The following is a 17467-nucleotide window of genomic DNA, read 5'->3' on the forward strand; positions in this document are numbered from 1 at the left end:
AAAGTAAATTTCAATTTGATGAAATACTGCTTCCATTGGTTAAGGAACAACAATCATGGATTTGATTGAACCTGAAAAGTGAAACGGCAATGGAAATTTCAGCAAAAATAAAGACTAATGGTCCATGCAGGTCTCGAACCTGCGACCTTCGCGTTATTAGCACGACGCTCTAACCAACTGAGCTAACAGGCTTGTCAACTTATTTGTTAAAATCCAAATTAAAGGTCTTTAATTCACTGCTCACTTCGTTTATTCTTCCTTTCATAGGACATGAAAAGGACAAAAAAGAAGTGACCCGCGCCCCACCTAAGAAAGAAAAAGAAATGTCGTATTTGTATTTATAAAGTATTAGCCGTTAGCGCCTGCCCCTATTCAAATTCAAACACTCTTTATTTTATTTGTGTCTCTCTCCCTCACAAACACGAAACTCTCCGCCTTTCCTTTCTTATCTTCCCCGTTTGGCCCTTTTTTTTCCTATTCTGTTCTCTCGTCAGTCATCAAGTTCCAAATCTCTAAGAATGGCGACGGCTCAGTTTCAAATCAGCGGACGCAAACCTCTCCAAGCAAAGAATTTTGCAGCCACCGGCAACAACAACATTGCGGTAGTGAGCAAGGAAGGCTCAAAGATTAAGAAGTCAAAGCCCAAACAAGGTCAAGAAAGGATGGGGGTGGAGATCTGGGTGGCGGACGAGTCCAACAAGGAGAACCTGAACCAGAACCATCCTCATATTCCCACGTACGCTAAGCCTACACCGGCGAAGAAGATTGAGGCGTTGGATTTGGATTCATCGTTGGCAGAGGAGCTCAGCGCCATCAGGAAGAAGCTGGAGCGGCTGAGGTTGGATAAGGAGAAGACGGAGAGGATGTTCAAAGAGAGGGATGCTGTGCTGCATTTCCAAACGAAGGAGCTGGAAGACAGAGGTCAGATTCAGAAACAGCTCGAAATAGAGGTTGATAGGTTGTTCAGATTAAAGGAGCTCAAATCTTATTGCATGGTAATTAAATTAAGCAACCTGGGTGGCTCTTAACAATAGAAATCTCTGATTTTGTATCTTGCAAATCAAACGAAATTGACTTCATTAATTTGTTGGCATTGGTTTTGAATCAGAGGATATCTCCAATAAAATCTCTGAGGGAGAGACAACAGGATGATAAGAAGATTAACGGAGGGCAATTGCATTCGCTGGTAAGTTATTTGACAACAAGTAACTTGTATTAAACAGAGTCAAACTGTACTGAAATCCACAATTTTGCATTTCTTTCTAATTTGTATCGTATTTCAATAATCTTCAGGAAATAAAAGCTGAAGATTCAGAGGAAGAATCCGTAGATGAAAACACATTGCAGAGTCCAACGCCATCAGATTCTTCTGAATTTCATATAGAGAATAATGATGATTAAAAATCATGTCCAAAGAGCTTTTTCATTTTGCTTTTGTGTTTCTTCTTTATTTGCTGGAGAGGAATGGTGGTTGGATCTCCTGTTTCGTTTTGAAAGAAAATGGAATATAATATCTCATTATAGTAACTCTTGTTGGGAATTCAAATTCTGAGGCGCTCCTCTTTGACTAAAATCTTTCAATCCTTTCTTCCTTAGGTATAGGGCCCCACAGCCTTAGAGGTATGGCTGGAGCTGCTAGCTTTATATACCGGGTAGAATCAATGCATAACGATGCAGCCATGGACAGAAGACTGTAATCGTCATGATCGTATCAACTCTTCATATTGCTTGGTGAAACCGCCTAGGAAAATTTGAACAGGCCAAACAAATTATCTGAAGCTCAAGCATGTTTTCTTCTTTCATCCAAAGCTTATGTTACGTAGCAGGGTGACCACAAGATTGTGACTTGTCACATGTAATCACTGTAAAAAAAATTCATGGAAATGATAGAAAAGTAACAGCCATTGGAAAACTCAAAGCATGCCTCTATATAGCACTGTTGTTGGTACGCTAAGAAATTAAGCAGGCCTAATTCTACAACTAGCATCCTCCCTACCCTTAGGAAAAGAATACATCTAAAGGGGTAATGATAAAAAAAACAAGCATGATGCACTTCACATGAGATGCCTTCTACAACCAGACGCTGACATTAACATATAGCCAACATGAGTTTCTAGTTGCATCCAAGCTCATCTTTGCAACAAGGCGGGCCTCTGTGTTCAGGAAGAGTGGAAGGTATGGAAGCACCTAAGATGTGAAACATCTGAGTCATGATTTTGCACAATCATCCCTCAAACACCTAGTTATCTCTAAATGAAAGTGCCTACAGCGGATAAATACGAATGAAAGTTTATTTCAAAGTCAATGACCACAAACTCAAGAAAAATGGAATAGAAGCATCCAAGATGATCAACCCTACATGTGCGCTGCCTGAATGACAGATCTCCTGATTCCACTAACAGAATTTCCAACGGTTGTTGCAGTTTACACACGTTACATAGGTTGTCATAGGTTCATCTGCACTCCTTGTCTGCATTTGATAGTAAGTGGTCTTGCGTTGACCGCAACGACCACACTTAAATTGATCCGTTGTCGCCTTTGGTGCTCCTCCACGTTCACAATCAAATAGAGCTTTTTCTTTAATTTCATTGTTTTCACGTTGCCTTTGCTCGCTGGCCATTTCCTCTGGGGTCATAGTAATAAGCCTTTCGGGCTTCACTTCTCCCAGAAGAACCTTCCTCCTTAAATCTGGGTTGTTTGGATCCTTCATGTTGAACATTATAGATCTGTACTTAAATTTCTGGGTGCCATTAGATCTACCCATCTTTTCAAACATCACAGATTCTACAGATACAGCAACCCGGATGGGATCACAAGCGTTCACTTGATCCAATATGTCCTCATCAGCCTCACTGGGAACTTTAGACAAGGCCTCTACAAGAATCTCCCGAAATTTGTCACGCAAAGGATCATTACATTTAACCATTGACGTCAATTTAGGGGGACCCGCAGGTGGCTGTGATGGTTTCTTTACATCCGATGCTTGTCTCTCATCCCTATAAGTCTTTTCAACCTTAACAGTCTCTCTCCGATCTGTTTTCTCAGACATTACAGTATCTCCATTTGCTTCGTTTTTCTCAACTTTGATGGGTTTTGTTGAATCACTTTTAGATACTTTCTCAATCTTTACCGTTTCTGTATTGGAGATCTTTTCGGCCGTCACAGCACTTGGCTTCTGAATTTTCTCAACCTTGACAGCACTAGTGGTGCCATTTTTCTTACTCTTGGTAGTCTCTTCAATAACAATTTTTTTCCACAACTCAAGCAAGTCAGAAGCCACAGTATGGATATTCTCCCTAGGATGCTTTGTGAGAGGCCGAAGCTTTTTTCCAACCTGTAATATGTATGGGAGTTAAGATTTTTTAAATTATACACATTCACCAACATACATGGAACCAGGTACATAACAACATGAAGAAGAAGCGGATGACGGTGACCATCATCAGATCAGACTACAACTATAACTACTTGCAATAATATCATCAGTCAGAAGCAACAATTATATCTTCAAAAAGATATAATTAAAATATAACTACTTGCAACGATAGTTCATAGTTGTAATAACTGGGATATTTTAAGGCTTTATCCTATACCAACATTGGCCTCTTTATTAGTATAAAAACGTACATGATACATTTTTTTCATGATAAATCAACACATGTGAAAAATAAACAAAAAGAAAAAACACACCTGTCGGTTTTCATTCACAACTATTTCAAAAATTATAAAACACAAAAGCTTTTAACATACGTGATGGGGGAGAAAATGTGATGCTACAAAAGGTGGATGGAAAATGAAGGAAAGAAACACTTTATTCCTTTACTTGGTAAGAAAGGAAAGTGAGGACAAACAAAAATGCGATGCACAGATATATTCCCTATAACCCAACAAACAAATTGAGGGTAGGGAAAATGAGGAAGACACAAGATTTATTCTAAGATTTTTTGTTATTTACTCCTAATTATATGAGAAACAAGAGGGAAACAGCACAATTTTGGAAAAAAAAATAAAGTTTTTTTATTCCCTGCGCTCTATTTTTATTCCTAACTTTATATTAATCTACTTCTCTATGATTCCTTCTAGTCACAATCATGCCATAAAGGGGAACTTTCCTTAGGAAATAATATAATAAATTTAAGTATCCCTATAATTTGTTCAGAAAGAAATGCAATTTAACTGTGCTAAGAATCTAAAAACCAGCATTGTGGACACCAAATTGTATATGTGTGAATGTGTGCAAAATCAAAAGATTCAAGCAGTTTCTAATTTACCTAATTATTTTATCTATACTTAAATTAACACATAACAATCAATTAAATCCTCCTCTGAAGTTTATAAACTGTACAGCTGGTATATAATCATTTAAAGGAAAAGAAAGGTTAATTTTTCAACCAACCAAAAAACAAAAAAATTTCGAAAAGGGAATTAGTTGTGCTCCTAATCTGCAGTCACAAAACTAAAATAAAAATATAACTCAGAGACAAATTTAAATCTAGACATGCGATAATTGCTTCATCAGTATTAAAAGATAACAAAATATATATTAATTTGGGGGAGGAGGAAACTGAAGAAACCTGAGTAGAAACAAGAATATCGTAAGTGACAGGGAAAGCCTTGAGCTGCTTCAAGGCGTCGACGCATCTGGAAACCTCAGGGCCGTTGGAGGAAACGGCATCGGTGGAGGCCAAATCAGCCGCTTTCTTGGCTGCCTCGAACAAATCCACTAGCTCCCTCTCCATCGCCAAAGCGGAATAACCCTAGAGTGAACAAACAGAAGAGATCTGGAGGAAGTCCTTTACTTTTAAAGGGAGACAGTAACCAACTCCGAGAGGAAGACAGAGGCTTTGGTTTTGTGTAGAATTTGTGTTGTGAGTCTGTTTTCTGTTTTGTTTGGTGTTTCGGACCGGACTGGGTCAATATCAAGGCGGAGAACTAAGGCAAGGTATTTTGGGAAAACTCGGATCCAACGGTGAATGTTCTCAGGGGCTTCTCTTTATCATAAGGGAATCGACGGTCTCTGATGATGCTTGTTTCGTTTCCTTCATTTGGGCTTTCCTCCTACTCCCATAGTCCTGGACCTAGACTCATTTCGCTGCTGGGCTTTTATATCTCTTTTATGCTGTGTTTAGTATGACAAGAAGGGAAAAAACATAGAAAAAAGGAAAATTAAAAAGAAAACAAAATTCTCTTTTATTTTTGTGGATTGGGCATGTTCTTTCCATTTTTATGAAACGCAAGTGGTGGTAGAAAATCTTAATCAATCTTATACCATATTAAAATTATTCAATTTAGTTGATTTTTCCCCTTTTGTAAAAATTTATTTGCACATTTTTTTCAATAAATTGAATGACGTAAACATTATTTTTTGTCTTTTTCTGAAAAATATGTGGTATTGAAATATGTTTTCATTCTTTATGCACTTAACATATTCTTATCAATTGCTTACTCGTTATTGATAGTGATACAATACTAAATAAGCTACTAAAATGGAAAACTCGTATTTTTTTATATATAAAATGAATCTTTATTTTATAATCTTTATTCAAATAAACATTTATATTAATAGCAAGATGTGATCATACATTTCATATTCATAGTCGTTAAACTCACAATTAATTAATATTTTTCATATTTGTAACAAATGATATTGTTTTTTTAAATAATAAAATAAATTAATTGAGAAAATCTTTTTAATTTTTTTATTTGATCAATTTTGTCATATCAAACAACAAACTATTTCGATGTCCATGTAAATTGAACAATAATGAAAATCACATAGTATACATGACATTGATTAATCAACATGAGGACTTATTAAGGTATAAATTTTAAAATATGAATTTACTTAAATCAATAAAAGAATAAAAGAGTTTTATTTAAAAAAATAAAAAATTAAGGATTTATTTAGTAATTTAGTCATTTACCTTTTTCCGCTAGTTTTTTTTAAATATAATTTGTCAATCTGATTTTTTTTTCTTTGGATTCTTTCTTTAAAATGCATGATCATTTTTTGTCTTTATAATATGGATCTTTTTTTTTTTTTGAAAACTAAAGGAAAAGCCATTTGAACTTAATCTAAATTAAGGGCTTGATTCTTAACTTATTTTGAGTTTCTATGTCTCGCGAGAAAAAAAAAATAAAAGGCCCCTTAATAATAAAAGTTCTTGCAATTGCGCTTACAACCAATTTTAATTACAAGTAAATTTCTTAGGTGAATATTAAATTTACGAAGAGTATTTACAGCGCCGACTGAGATAACATTCACAGAAAAATTTTATAATTAATAAGGAGCAAAAAAAATTTTATAATTAATATGTATTAATTTTTTTTATACAGAAAAAGTTACTTTAGCGCCAAACGTCCTCTTGTGAGCCGTTGGATTGGCTTGGAGGTTAAACATTCTTTCTACCTAATAACATTACCCATATTTTGTTCATATAGAGAAAGGGATTTTGAATTTTTACATGGAGAATTCTGTTTTTCTAATTAAAAAAAATCGTTCACCAATAATTAATTGAATAGTATAAATACGTTACCGTTTGAAAAGTTGAAACACTTGATAAACTCCAAAAAGTAGAAAAGGATCACATTTATCTTCCATTGAGCGGAAATTCACTTTTTCTAGAAAATTACTACGGGGGTAAAGTGAAATTCGACTATCGATGAAATTTTTGGCAAGACAAAGATTTCCAGAGGCAGAAGTTGGAAGACAGTTGCACACGTTTCTGAGTTGCGAACATCTTTGTTGAGTGAGAAATCAGCAAAAGCCCAAAACTAGGAGAAGAAGAAGAAGAAGAAGATCGAGAAGCAGCAGTCCTGTCTCTGTCCTCCCTGCAAATCCCCATCTCAGCCACGCAATTTCTGGTCCCACCCCCTGCCTCGATCAGACGGCAAAAAATAGATAGGTTTCACAAGAAGCCAGAGCCGTAGGGGCATTTCCGGAAATTAAGGATCCACAGCGTGTAGGCGATAGGGACAATCCGAATCATTTCTTTTTAAAGTGAATACGGAGGAGAGCCAACCGAAAACGGCGTTGGAAAGTCGAAAGCTTGTGAAACTGAAAGCAGGCGCAGGTGGTAGACGTTTTCTGGTACGTTGGGGACAGTATTGGAAATTTAAATTATAAGGGAGACACGGACACGCAACCGTGAAAACGGCAACACCAAGTTTCATAGGAGCTTCGCTCGGTGCCTGCTTTCTTTTCTTTCTCAGGTGATAGATCCGTTTCCTTCTCAATTTACCATTTTTTACTTTTACTGATGGTACAAACATGAATTGAAAGACTAAACTAAACATAAGAAAAAAAAAAAAAAAGTCTTACCCAATTTTGTTTAACAGTTGACGTAAGTTACTTTTGGTAATTCACTCTTTATCAGATGAATATTAAAATAGTTTTCCTTATATGGGCTACATTATGTAAGTAACTTTTACGTATGAATATGATGTATTAATTATTTAATTATTTTATTTAATGAGAATTTGATAAGTTATTTTTCTTACAAGGGTAAATCTGAGTATAGTAGTACTAAATAGTTTATGTAATTTGATAAATAAGTATATAGTATAGTTAAATTAAAGGCAAAAACAAAAAAAAAAAGAGAAAGAAAAAGAAAAAAGAACAAAAAATGGGGATGTTATAATTATTATTGATATGAATGCCTTATGATGATGATGTTGGTATGGTAGTAGAAGTGAAGGAGGAAACAAGATCCATGATCTTGATCTGCCATTTGCATTTGCATTTGGGCAAAAATTAAATCCAAAAAAGAAAAGGAAAAAAAAATCAAAGTGGGGGAGGAACCAGGCCAGCCAACCCAATCCCATAAGGAAAAAAGAGTGCCAAAGCCAAGATTGGTGCTTTACCACCCGTCTCGCTTCCGATTTCCTCGCATTTCGTGCCCTTTCTAACAAAACTTAACTTTCCCATTTCTCTCAATCGATCCGATCTCTGCCTTCTCAGGTTTTTAGATCTCTTCCTTCTTCTCTTTTTTCTCTGCCTGCCATTTCACTATTATTTCGTTTTCAGTGCGTTGATTCGTGCTTTGCTCTTCTCCCGAGACGATAACCCTTCTCTTCAATTTCTATATTTTAATCTTAATTTTTCTTTAATTCGTGAATTAGGGTTTTCAGGGCTGTGTTAAAAATAAATGCTAGGACTATTGTCATAGCCATATCTATCATTTGGAGGTATTTTTTTGTCAGTGTGTGTTTCTAGCTTTGGCATTATATTGAAGAGAGGAGATCCGTGGAGGCCTGAGTTGAGTTGTTTCTATCTGGATCCCATCAGAGATCTGTCAACGTTCCAATTAATTTCTTCCACAGAGCTCTTCCTTTTCTTTCCATTGATTTTGTGACATTGTAGATTTTCTGTGGGGCCTGTACTGAATTTGCTGCTGCTGCTGCTATTGCTGTTGCCTCTGGTTCGACGATTGCATAGGGCTCTATGCCCTCTTTGTCTTCTCTGCATTTGTTATCTTGAGCTGCATTGTTCATTGTTTATGTCTTAAATGAAGAAATGAGATAGTTGGCAAAGTGGGCAAAATGGGGATTTGGGGATGTAATTTTGGTACAAATTCACCGGCTTGTTTAATTTTGCCGGGGACGGGAACATAGAAGAAGGGAGAGTTAGTTACCTAACAGGCTTATAGTAGTTCTAGCATATAATATAATACTTTATAGAATTCTCCAATGGGGACGGTTACATGGGAGAATTTGTATTACTTATGATTTCAGGGCACCCTTTACTGTCTTCATCCGAGTCTTCCTCTGTGGTGGTGCATCGCCGGGGTAATTCCTCTTGCAACTTGCCTTCCTTTCGCTGCCTCTGCCACAATGTGTCTTTTTCTTCTTCCACATTCGATGAGACTCAGAGCAGATTTTTAGAGTTAAAAGACCAACAAGAAGAGGACCAGGAACAGGAAGAAACTGCTGTCTTTGCTGGAGCTGCTCCCCGTTCTCATTTGAAACCTCTTACCTCTCTTGCACATTCTCTTTCTGTTGCTACCTCGAAACAGTTGTATTCTGCTGACTCTGGTTTCTTTCAGCACTTCTCATTGGAATGCCCCACGAAGGATCGGGGAAGCCAGGTATCGTGGGGTTCCATGGAGCTGCACAACAACAATAATACTTGTACCACCTTTGATATTTCCAGGGGTTCATCTCTGGTGCAAGATAAGTTAAGTAAGTCCAGGAGGGTTCGCAACAAAAGCGTGGATTTTGATGATAATCTGTTATATTCGGGAAATCCCAGGTTGATCTACATTAATGATCCGAGGAGAACAAATGACAAGTATGAGTTCACTGGGAATGAGATTCGGACAAGCAAATATACGCTCATCACTTTCTTGCCCAAGAACCTTTTCATTCAGTTTCATCGGGTTGCCTATTTGTATTTCCTGGCTATCGCTGCTCTCAATCAACTTCCACCTCTAGCAGTCTTTGGGAGAACCGTGTCTCTTTTCCCACTCTTGTTTGTGCTTTGTGTCACGGCAATTAAAGATGGTTATGAGGATTGGAGAAGACACAGGTCGGACCGTAATGAGAACAACCGAGAGGCCCTGGTTCTTCAGTTGGGGGGATTCCGATTGAAGAAATGGAAAAAGATAAGAGCTGGGGAGGTTGTCAAGATCCATGCTCATGAGACAATTCCATGTGACATGGTTTTGTTAGGGACAAGTGACCCTAGTGGACTTGCCTACATCCAGACCATGAATTTGGATGGTGAATCAAACCTGAAGACGAGATATGCGAGGCAGGAAACAGCTTCTTCAGTATTTGAAGGTTGTAATGTAACGGGGCTGATCAGATGTGAGCAGCCTAATAGGAATATCTACGAGTTCACAGCCAATATGGAGTTCAATGAACAAAAGTTCCCCCTCAGCCAATCAAACATTGTTTTGCGTGGTTGTCAGCTGAAGAACACTGATTGGATAATTGGCGTGGTGGTTTATGCCGGGCAGGAAACAAAAGCAATGTTAAACAGTGCAGTATCCCCTGCAAAGCGAAGCAAATTGGAAAGCTACATGAACAGGGAAACCTTATGGTTGTCAATTTTCCTTCTTGTCATGTGTTCTGTTGTTGCTGTTGGGATGGGCCTTTGGCTTCATCGTCACAAGGACAAGCTTGATACCTTACCTTATTACAGAAAAAGATACCTAACAAATGGAAAGGATAAAGGGAAAACATACAGATATTATGGGATCCCTATGGAAACTTTTTTCTCCTTATTAAGTTCTATTATTGTCTTTCAGATAATGATACCAATCTCTCTTTATATTACAATGGAGTTAGTTCGCTTGGGACAGTCTTATTTCATGATTGAAGATAAGCATATGTATGACAGCAACTCTGGTTCAAGGTTTCAGTGTAGATCATTGAACATAAATGAGGACTTGGGTCAAGTACGATATGTCTTTTCAGACAAAACAGGCACCCTTACTGAAAATAAAATGGAATTCCGAAATGCAAGTGTCCATGGGAAAAATTATGGAAGCTCCAATCTCACAGATGACTTATCGGAGGAACATAACATCAGAGGTATAACATATTAAGCCCTTTGCCATCTGATAATGTTCTTTACTATATACTATAATCTTGTAATTTAGGGTGTTGGTACTTGTTTGCTTTCACTTATGTTGTCCTTTTCTTTGTTCTTTCTATAATTATTGCAAATTTCAGCTTCTTTGTTATCCATGGATGTGCAGGATTGAATCTGCTCTTTTTTCGATAAATTTAAAATTCTTTTTAGGCATTCCTGCTTGCTTTGATTATTGACTTGACAACTTAAGTGGACTTATCAACAAAATTTTTCTCACAACTTTCTGTTGAACTCTTGATGAGACAGTCTACTTAAATTTCTTTTCAGTTGTTTTTCTTATATTTAATTTTCTGTGCATTCTTCAGGTAGCAAGACAATTCTTAAATTGTATGAATGATTGGTTAGGTTGTTAATAAGGTATGACTTTGTCTTTGATTGGGTTGCCTGGGTAGTCTATGCTGTTGCACCAGTCTCTTATTCGTGATAATAAGTTAAGTATCAACGAAAAATTCTTCTTCTTTTTTTATGCATTATCCTGTAATGCTGTATCTTACACTGCTAGGAAGTTAGTTGATCATGTGTATAATGTTGATGATCTTGTAATTAGAGTAAATTGATCAGAACTGATTTCTGTGATGAGCATGTGGTAATTCCTCCTTTTTATATGATCTTTGCAACTGCAGCTGTTCTTAGAAGCAGATGGAAGCTTAAGTCTGAAATTTCTATTGATTCTGAACTTCTGGACATGTTGCATAAAGATTTGCCTGGAGATGAAAGAATTGCTGCACATGAGTTTTTCCTCACCCTGGCTGCATGTAATACTGTGATCCCAATTGTTTCCCAGGATACTTCTTCTGGTCATGGACGAAGTGAATCATGGGAAGATGTGGAAGCTATTGATTATCAGGGTGAATCTCCTGATGAGCAAGCACTAGTTTCTGCAGCCTCTGCTTATGGGTACACTCTCTTTGAGCGAACATCAGGGCATATTGTGGTCGATATCAATGGAAATAAACTAAGGTATGTACTTCTTGTAGTTAGTTCTTATTTCTGTCTCCATGCAGCCAATGAGATCATTATCTATTGATCCTGCTCTATTTACTTTTCCAAGAATGAGTGTCGAGCGCTAAAGATTTGTTGTGTTGCTCAAATGGAACTTTCATGTTGCAGGTTGGATGTTTTGGGGTTGCATGAGTTTGACAGTGTGCGCAAGAGAATGTCAGTTGTTATAAGATTTCCCAACAACACTGTCAAAGTGTTAGTGAAAGGTGCTGATACCTCAATGTTCAGCATTTTAGCAAAGGACACTGAGAGAGATGATCAGATTAGACAAGCAACTCAGAGTCATTTGACTGAATACTCGTCGGTAGGTCTCCGCACTCTTGTAGTTGCTGCAAAGGATCTTACAGATGCAGAACTTGAGCTGTGGCAATGCAGATATGAAGATGCTAGCACTTCTTTGGTTGACAGAGCTGCAAAATTACGTCAAACAGCAGCTCTAGTAGAATGCAACTTAAATTTACTTGGTGCGACTGCAATTGAGGATAAGCTACAAGATGGTGTACCGGAAGCCATTGAGGCTCTTCGGCAGGCAGGAATTAAAGTCTGGGTTCTGACTGGAGATAAACAGGAAACAGCAATTTCTATTGGTCTGTCTTGTAAACTTCTGACTGCAGATATGCAGCAAATAATCATAAATGGCAATTCAGAGGAGGAGTGTAGAAATCTTTTGGCTGATGCAAAGACTAGACATGGTGTGCAATCATCAAACAGAAAAAAGCAAAACTTGAAAAGGAAAAAGAACTCAGAAAATGGATATCTTGATATACTTGATGATACAAAATCTTCCAATGTGCTGCAGCGGCTTGCTGGAAGGGAAGAACTAGCTGTACGTGCACCCCTGGCACTCATAATTGACGGGAACAGTTTAGTCTATATATTGGAGAAGGATTTAGAATCAGAGGTAAGACTAATTTTGATTCTTAAGTAAGATTAATTGCTCATGGTATGGATAGTGTATTGTTTGGAAATGGTTCAATCTTTGAATTTTATTTTTTGACTGGCTTTCATATATGAATTTACTCTCATTGTTTCTTAATTCCTAAATATTTCTATTTCCTTTTTTACACCTTTCGACAGCTTTTCAGCATTGCAACTTCCTGTAGGGTAGTGCTATGTTGTCGTGTCGCGCCCTTGCAGAAAGCTGGAATTGTTGATCTTATCAAGAGCCGCACTGATGACATGACACTGGCTATTGGTGATGGTGAGTTTTCTTTTTGATGATTTCCTTTGCAGTTGCAAGCGAGGGCTCTGTTTAGACTGCATTTCCTTTGGTCTGGAGGTTCATTAGTTTCTGTACTTCACATGTTATAAGCTAATACTGATTTTTGAACACTGATTTCACTGGCTCTTTGTGGAATTGCATTTGAATTCGTCTACAAAACTCCTCTTGCTTAGTGAACCACTTTTTGTTTTTCTCTGTGCTCTTTCTTTTCTCTGATAATATGACATTTTGACAGGGGCTAATGACGTTTCAATGATCCAAATGGCGGATGTTGGTGTTGGAATATGTGGTCAGGAAGGACGGCAGGCGGTGATGGCATCAGATTTTGCTATGGGCCAGTTTCGGTTTCTAAAAAGATTACTTTTGGTGCATGGTCATTGGAATTATCAGCGTGTTGGTTACCTAGTTCTTTACAACTTCTACCGCAATGCTGTCTTTGTGTTGATGCTATTCTGGTATGTACCATTTTCTTAATTGTGAATTTGAGCTTTCTAAAATTTGCTAGGTTCATGCTCAAAAAAAAAAAAATCCTAGGAAATTTCCCCTCAGGTCACTGAATTTATATTAAATTCTCACTTTAGGTTTGCAAACTTCAATTTGTACCTATCAGGTTAACAAACTAAAAATTGTATCAAATTTGGTCATTTTGTCAATGACCATTAAAATCAAGTGAATACTGATTTTGCAACTACATCAGCATCATCACTGGACCAACTTTTTTACTTTTCTTTTCTTTTTCCAGAGTTCTTTCACTCTTTCTACCCTCTGCCACCTTTTCTTCTTGACACACCTATTGATGGTGCCAGGAATACTCTGCCACCTAGCTATGAGTTTTCCTCTAATTTGTTGTTGTTTCTTTATCTTTTTCCTTTTCCAGGATCATTAGTCACTCTCTCTCCCTCTCTCAGATATTCTTTGTAGCCTCTCTCTAGACTTGCTACTTCTTTCCCTTTGTTCTCCTCTAAGTGCAGGGTGGCCAGTTGTTAGTACTGCTTCAGCCTGCCACTCCCCTTCATCATGTTTTCAACTCTCTTTTTCACTCTTTCTTCCTGTTGTTCGTTCTCATTTGTCTGCTATGACTTTCATTTTCTTGCTCCTCTCAATAATACAATCAAGATTCAAGAGAGAAAAAAAAAAGAGAAGGCTACGACCACCTTTATTTTTCTATAGTCATCACCTCCAACAGCCATTGAACCTGAAACCTGCAAATGAAGCCAAAATCAAGAAAGAAAGGTGAATTGGTAGTTAGCAACTGGCAATGGATGTGTGGATAAAGAAGGCAGAAAGAGGTCAGAGAGAAAGCATGTGAAGGGACGAAAAAAATAAAGAATAAGAAGCAAAAGGAAAAAGAAAAAAAGTGGGTTTAGAGTACCCACTATAAGCCGACATGGATGCCGATGTGGCTCCACATCAGCATTTTTTTCATCACAAAAATTTTAATGGTAATTGATGGATTGACAAATTTGAGACAATTTTGTAGTTTGCTGATTTGATTGGCACAAATTGAAGTTCAGTGACCTAAGTGGCAAGTTGGTATAAGATTAGTGACCTCTGGTGCAGTTTATGCGATTATTTTTTTCTACAATTGAGGCACTTCTGCCATTCTTTGGTGGAGAAGCATTTGATACCTTGTAATTCTTCATGTTCGTCATCCTTGAGTATCAAGGTTTGATATGCGACACATTTTTTTGGTTGCAATTTCTCATCGTAATCAGTTATGAACTGTTGGTCTGCTCCTACACATTTATAACTGTTGTTGGATGTTTAAGGAAATTTTAACTAGATTGTTTCTGTTTTATCCAAAATGACTTTTGATGTAATATAAGATAGGCTTCCTAATGACTAACACTGTTTCTTTAGTACCACAAAATCTGAACTTAGTGCCTCTTTTTAAGTATTGGGAAGATTCTTTTTTAGATCTTCAGTGATGGGCAATTTTATGCTGTAGAGTCTTTATGTGGGCCAAACATGTAGCAATTCAGTGTTTTCAGTATCAAGAAATATCAAGTTCTGCTCTCGTTCTTCTGTAACTTGTGTAGTTAATGGATGTGGGTTTAACATTTCATGCTTTTTCTATGTTGTAGGTACATATTATGCACAGCCTTTTCAACAACTTCTGCATTAACAGATTGGAGTAGTGTATTTTATTCTGTTATATACACATCTGTCCCTACTATTGTTGTTGGCATTCTGGACAAGGACTTAAGTCATAGGACACTTCTACAGTATCCAAAACTTTATGGTGCAGGGCATAGACATGAGGCCTATAATCTGCAACTCTTCTGGATAACAATGATTGACACACTATGGCAGAGCCTTGTTCTGTTCTATATACCTCTCTTTATGTATAAGGAGAGCTCGATTGATATATGGAGCATGGGCAGTTTGTGGACTATTGCTGTTGTTGTTCTTGTTAATATTCACTTGGCAATGGACATTCGGCGTTGGGTATTCATTACACATGTTGCAGTGTGGGGATCAATAATGATTACATATGCCTGTATGGTGGTATTGGATTCTATACCTATCTTCCCAAATTACTGGTTAGTTTCGCCTCAGAGAATATGATTTCTTGGTTTATGATTCTAAAGTTTTATTGGAGTGAGTTCATATTATTCTTACATTTGGCAGGACAATCTACCATCTGGCAACGTCACCCACCTATTGGCTCACCATTTTGCTCATAATAATTGTTGCTTTACTTCCTCGCTTTCTTGTCAAAGTTGTACATCAGATTTTTTGGCCTTCAGATATTCAAATAGCCAGAGAAGCAGAGATACTAAGATAATTGCCTCCTAATTTGAGGTCAAAACCAGATGAAGCGTCCAGTTAACATGTACATTACACCCTCTATTGAGATGGTTTTCTGACTCTGTCCATCATATGGCTGTCCTGTGGCATGCAATTGTAAGTTACGGTACGCACATGTTCCTATCTTTTCATGTTACTCAAGATGCATACACCTGTTACTAATGAAATTAGTCAACATTTATAACAGAAGCATCCTATGTGAACTGTTTTCCCACAATTAGTAAATTTTTTATATTGAAATGGACAAAATGTGGTGATCACCTTTGCTAAAATTGAGAAGAATCTTTCTTGGTTGTGATTCACATGATCTTAAGATCTTTAAGAATTTTACTTAAAATAGATTTGAGGGAATTTTTTTTTGCTAGTTTAGATGTCACTAAATAGCCTTCATATGTGTTTTTATTGGTATGTTTGGAAGCTTAAATTTGTAGGTACCTGCATGTAAATACTGTTCCATGCAAAATTTGAGGCCAGTGATTATCTTGTATATTATCTAGAAGCTGGAAATTTTATATGCAGCCCTTTCAAATATTTTACCTACTGGGCTTTCCTTGCCATTTTGGGACTTTGTTTTGCATTAAGTGTAACTTGCATGCTGTAGTCAGTGTGGTACTAAAATTTTTTGAGCAAATGCACTTATTGCTTGGTAGAGTAACCTTAGTAGTGAAGGGTCTAAATCTTGGACAGGGTAGGCTACCATTTGCCAAGCCTGGAATGGAGTTCTTTCTAATATTGTAACATAATGCTTCAGAGTAATTTTGAAATTGATAGCAGCTGTTCCTTCCACCCCCACCCTGCTTTCATGCTGCGAATTTTGGGAGAAACACAGAATAAGTCATCCAGCTACTTATTTAGTCTTAATTTCTTTGAGCTTTGAATCCAGAATTTCATGATAAAAGATAGTTTGGAACCATTACTTCTGATAAAATGCATTAATACAGTTTTAGCTATTTTCTCGCCGTGCGGGGGCGGTCATCTAACACATCCTTGTATCATGTATGCGGCCTGGAAGTTTAGTATATTTAGTGTTATCAGTTTTTGTGGTGGACCTTGTTGACGTTGTGTGATTCTGATTCCTCAGATGAGTTGCAAAAGCTGATTTTGCGCAAGCATGTGAAACAAATGATTGACATTTGACAGCGCAGCAGGATAATCAATGTTCTTATGGGGAGGGAAAGAGAGGAAGGTGATAGCAAAGGAGAGTGGCCTGGATGATGTATACTATACAGCAATGTCATTTGGATGATTCAGCTCTGGTCAGGAAATGGGTGGAAAGAGGAATCTCCTAAATCTGGTTGATATTTATTTGAATTTAATGAACAGTTGGTGAGTCAAAACTCCATCAGAGTATTAGGGCAACGGAGAGGATGAGTCATTTAAAGGAAAAATGATAGAAAAAATAGTGGAAAACTGTATAGTAACATTATATAAGAACTGTATAAAAATCAGGTAACTTTTTTTTTTTTCCAAATAGAATGAGGTGTTGAGAGCAATACATGATATAAATAAGTAATTCTTATGAATCTGTTTGCCGATATGATATTGTAAACTCCCTTTTAAGCCTCAAGGGCTTCAACCTGAGGCTTGCCTCAGCAGAATTTCTTGCATTCGTATTTGATTTGTAAATAGTTTCCCCAAAAGAGAAATAACGAGTCTTAATCACATAGGACAAGAAGTTGTTGGGTGTTGGGTTTGTCTTTAAATATTAATGTCGAGTTGAGATTTGAGAAGGTGAGTTATGATCCGTACTTGGTGGCCTACATAAATCTCAAGTGTGAGACCAAAGCAGGACAAAACTTGTTTATGTTTGGGGGTCCCACAGAGTCCACTCCCAC

General features: G+C 37.1%; 3 protein-coding genes and 1 non-coding gene across 5 annotated transcripts; 2 read left to right on the plus strand and 2 right to left on the minus strand.

Moving 5' to 3' along the window:
* On the minus strand, positions 119-192 carry TRNAI-AAU. Its single transcript has one exon. It is a non-coding gene; the product is annotated as a tRNA-Ile (tRNA).
* LOC18602201 (high mobility group B protein 6) lies at positions 377-1573 on the plus strand. The gene is made up of 3 exons (XM_007033440.2): positions 377-995; positions 1109-1186; positions 1294-1573. The coding sequence occupies exons 1-3, from the start codon at positions 519-521 to the stop codon at positions 1399-1401; spliced, it is 663 nt and encodes a 220-aa protein (XP_007033502.2). The 5' UTR covers positions 377-518; the 3' UTR covers positions 1402-1573.
* On the minus strand, positions 1910-4983 carry LOC18602202 (transcription elongation factor TFIIS). Its single transcript, XM_018119930.1, has 2 exons — positions 4575-4983; positions 1910-3334 (listed from the first exon to the last, which is right to left on the minus strand). Exons 1-2 carry the CDS (start codon positions 4737-4739, stop codon positions 2396-2398), a joined length of 1104 nt encoding a protein of 367 aa, XP_017975419.1. The 5' UTR covers positions 4740-4983; the 3' UTR covers positions 1910-2395.
* Positions 6566-17195, plus strand: LOC18602204 (phospholipid-transporting ATPase 1). 2 transcript variants are annotated; one of them, XM_007033448.2, is made up of 8 exons: positions 6566-10536; positions 11221-11557; positions 11708-12500; positions 12677-12800; positions 13057-13276; positions 14906-15364; positions 15453-15728; positions 16714-17195. In XM_007033448.2, exons 1-7 carry the CDS (start codon positions 8703-8705, stop codon positions 15607-15609), a joined length of 3924 nt encoding a protein of 1307 aa, XP_007033510.1. In that variant the 5' UTR covers positions 6566-8702; the 3' UTR covers positions 15610-15728; positions 16714-17195. The 2 variants fall into 2 exon arrangements, with proteins under 2 accessions (XP_007033510.1, XP_017975254.1); XM_018119765.1 differs by having other exon boundaries at positions 6567-10536; positions 15453-15738.

The sequence above is a fragment of the Theobroma cacao genome, chromosome 4 (assembly GCF_000208745.1).
Source record: "Theobroma cacao cultivar B97-61/B2 chromosome 4, Criollo_cocoa_genome_V2, whole genome shotgun sequence".
Lineage (NCBI taxonomy): Eukaryota > Viridiplantae > Streptophyta > Magnoliopsida > Malvales > Malvaceae > Theobroma > Theobroma cacao.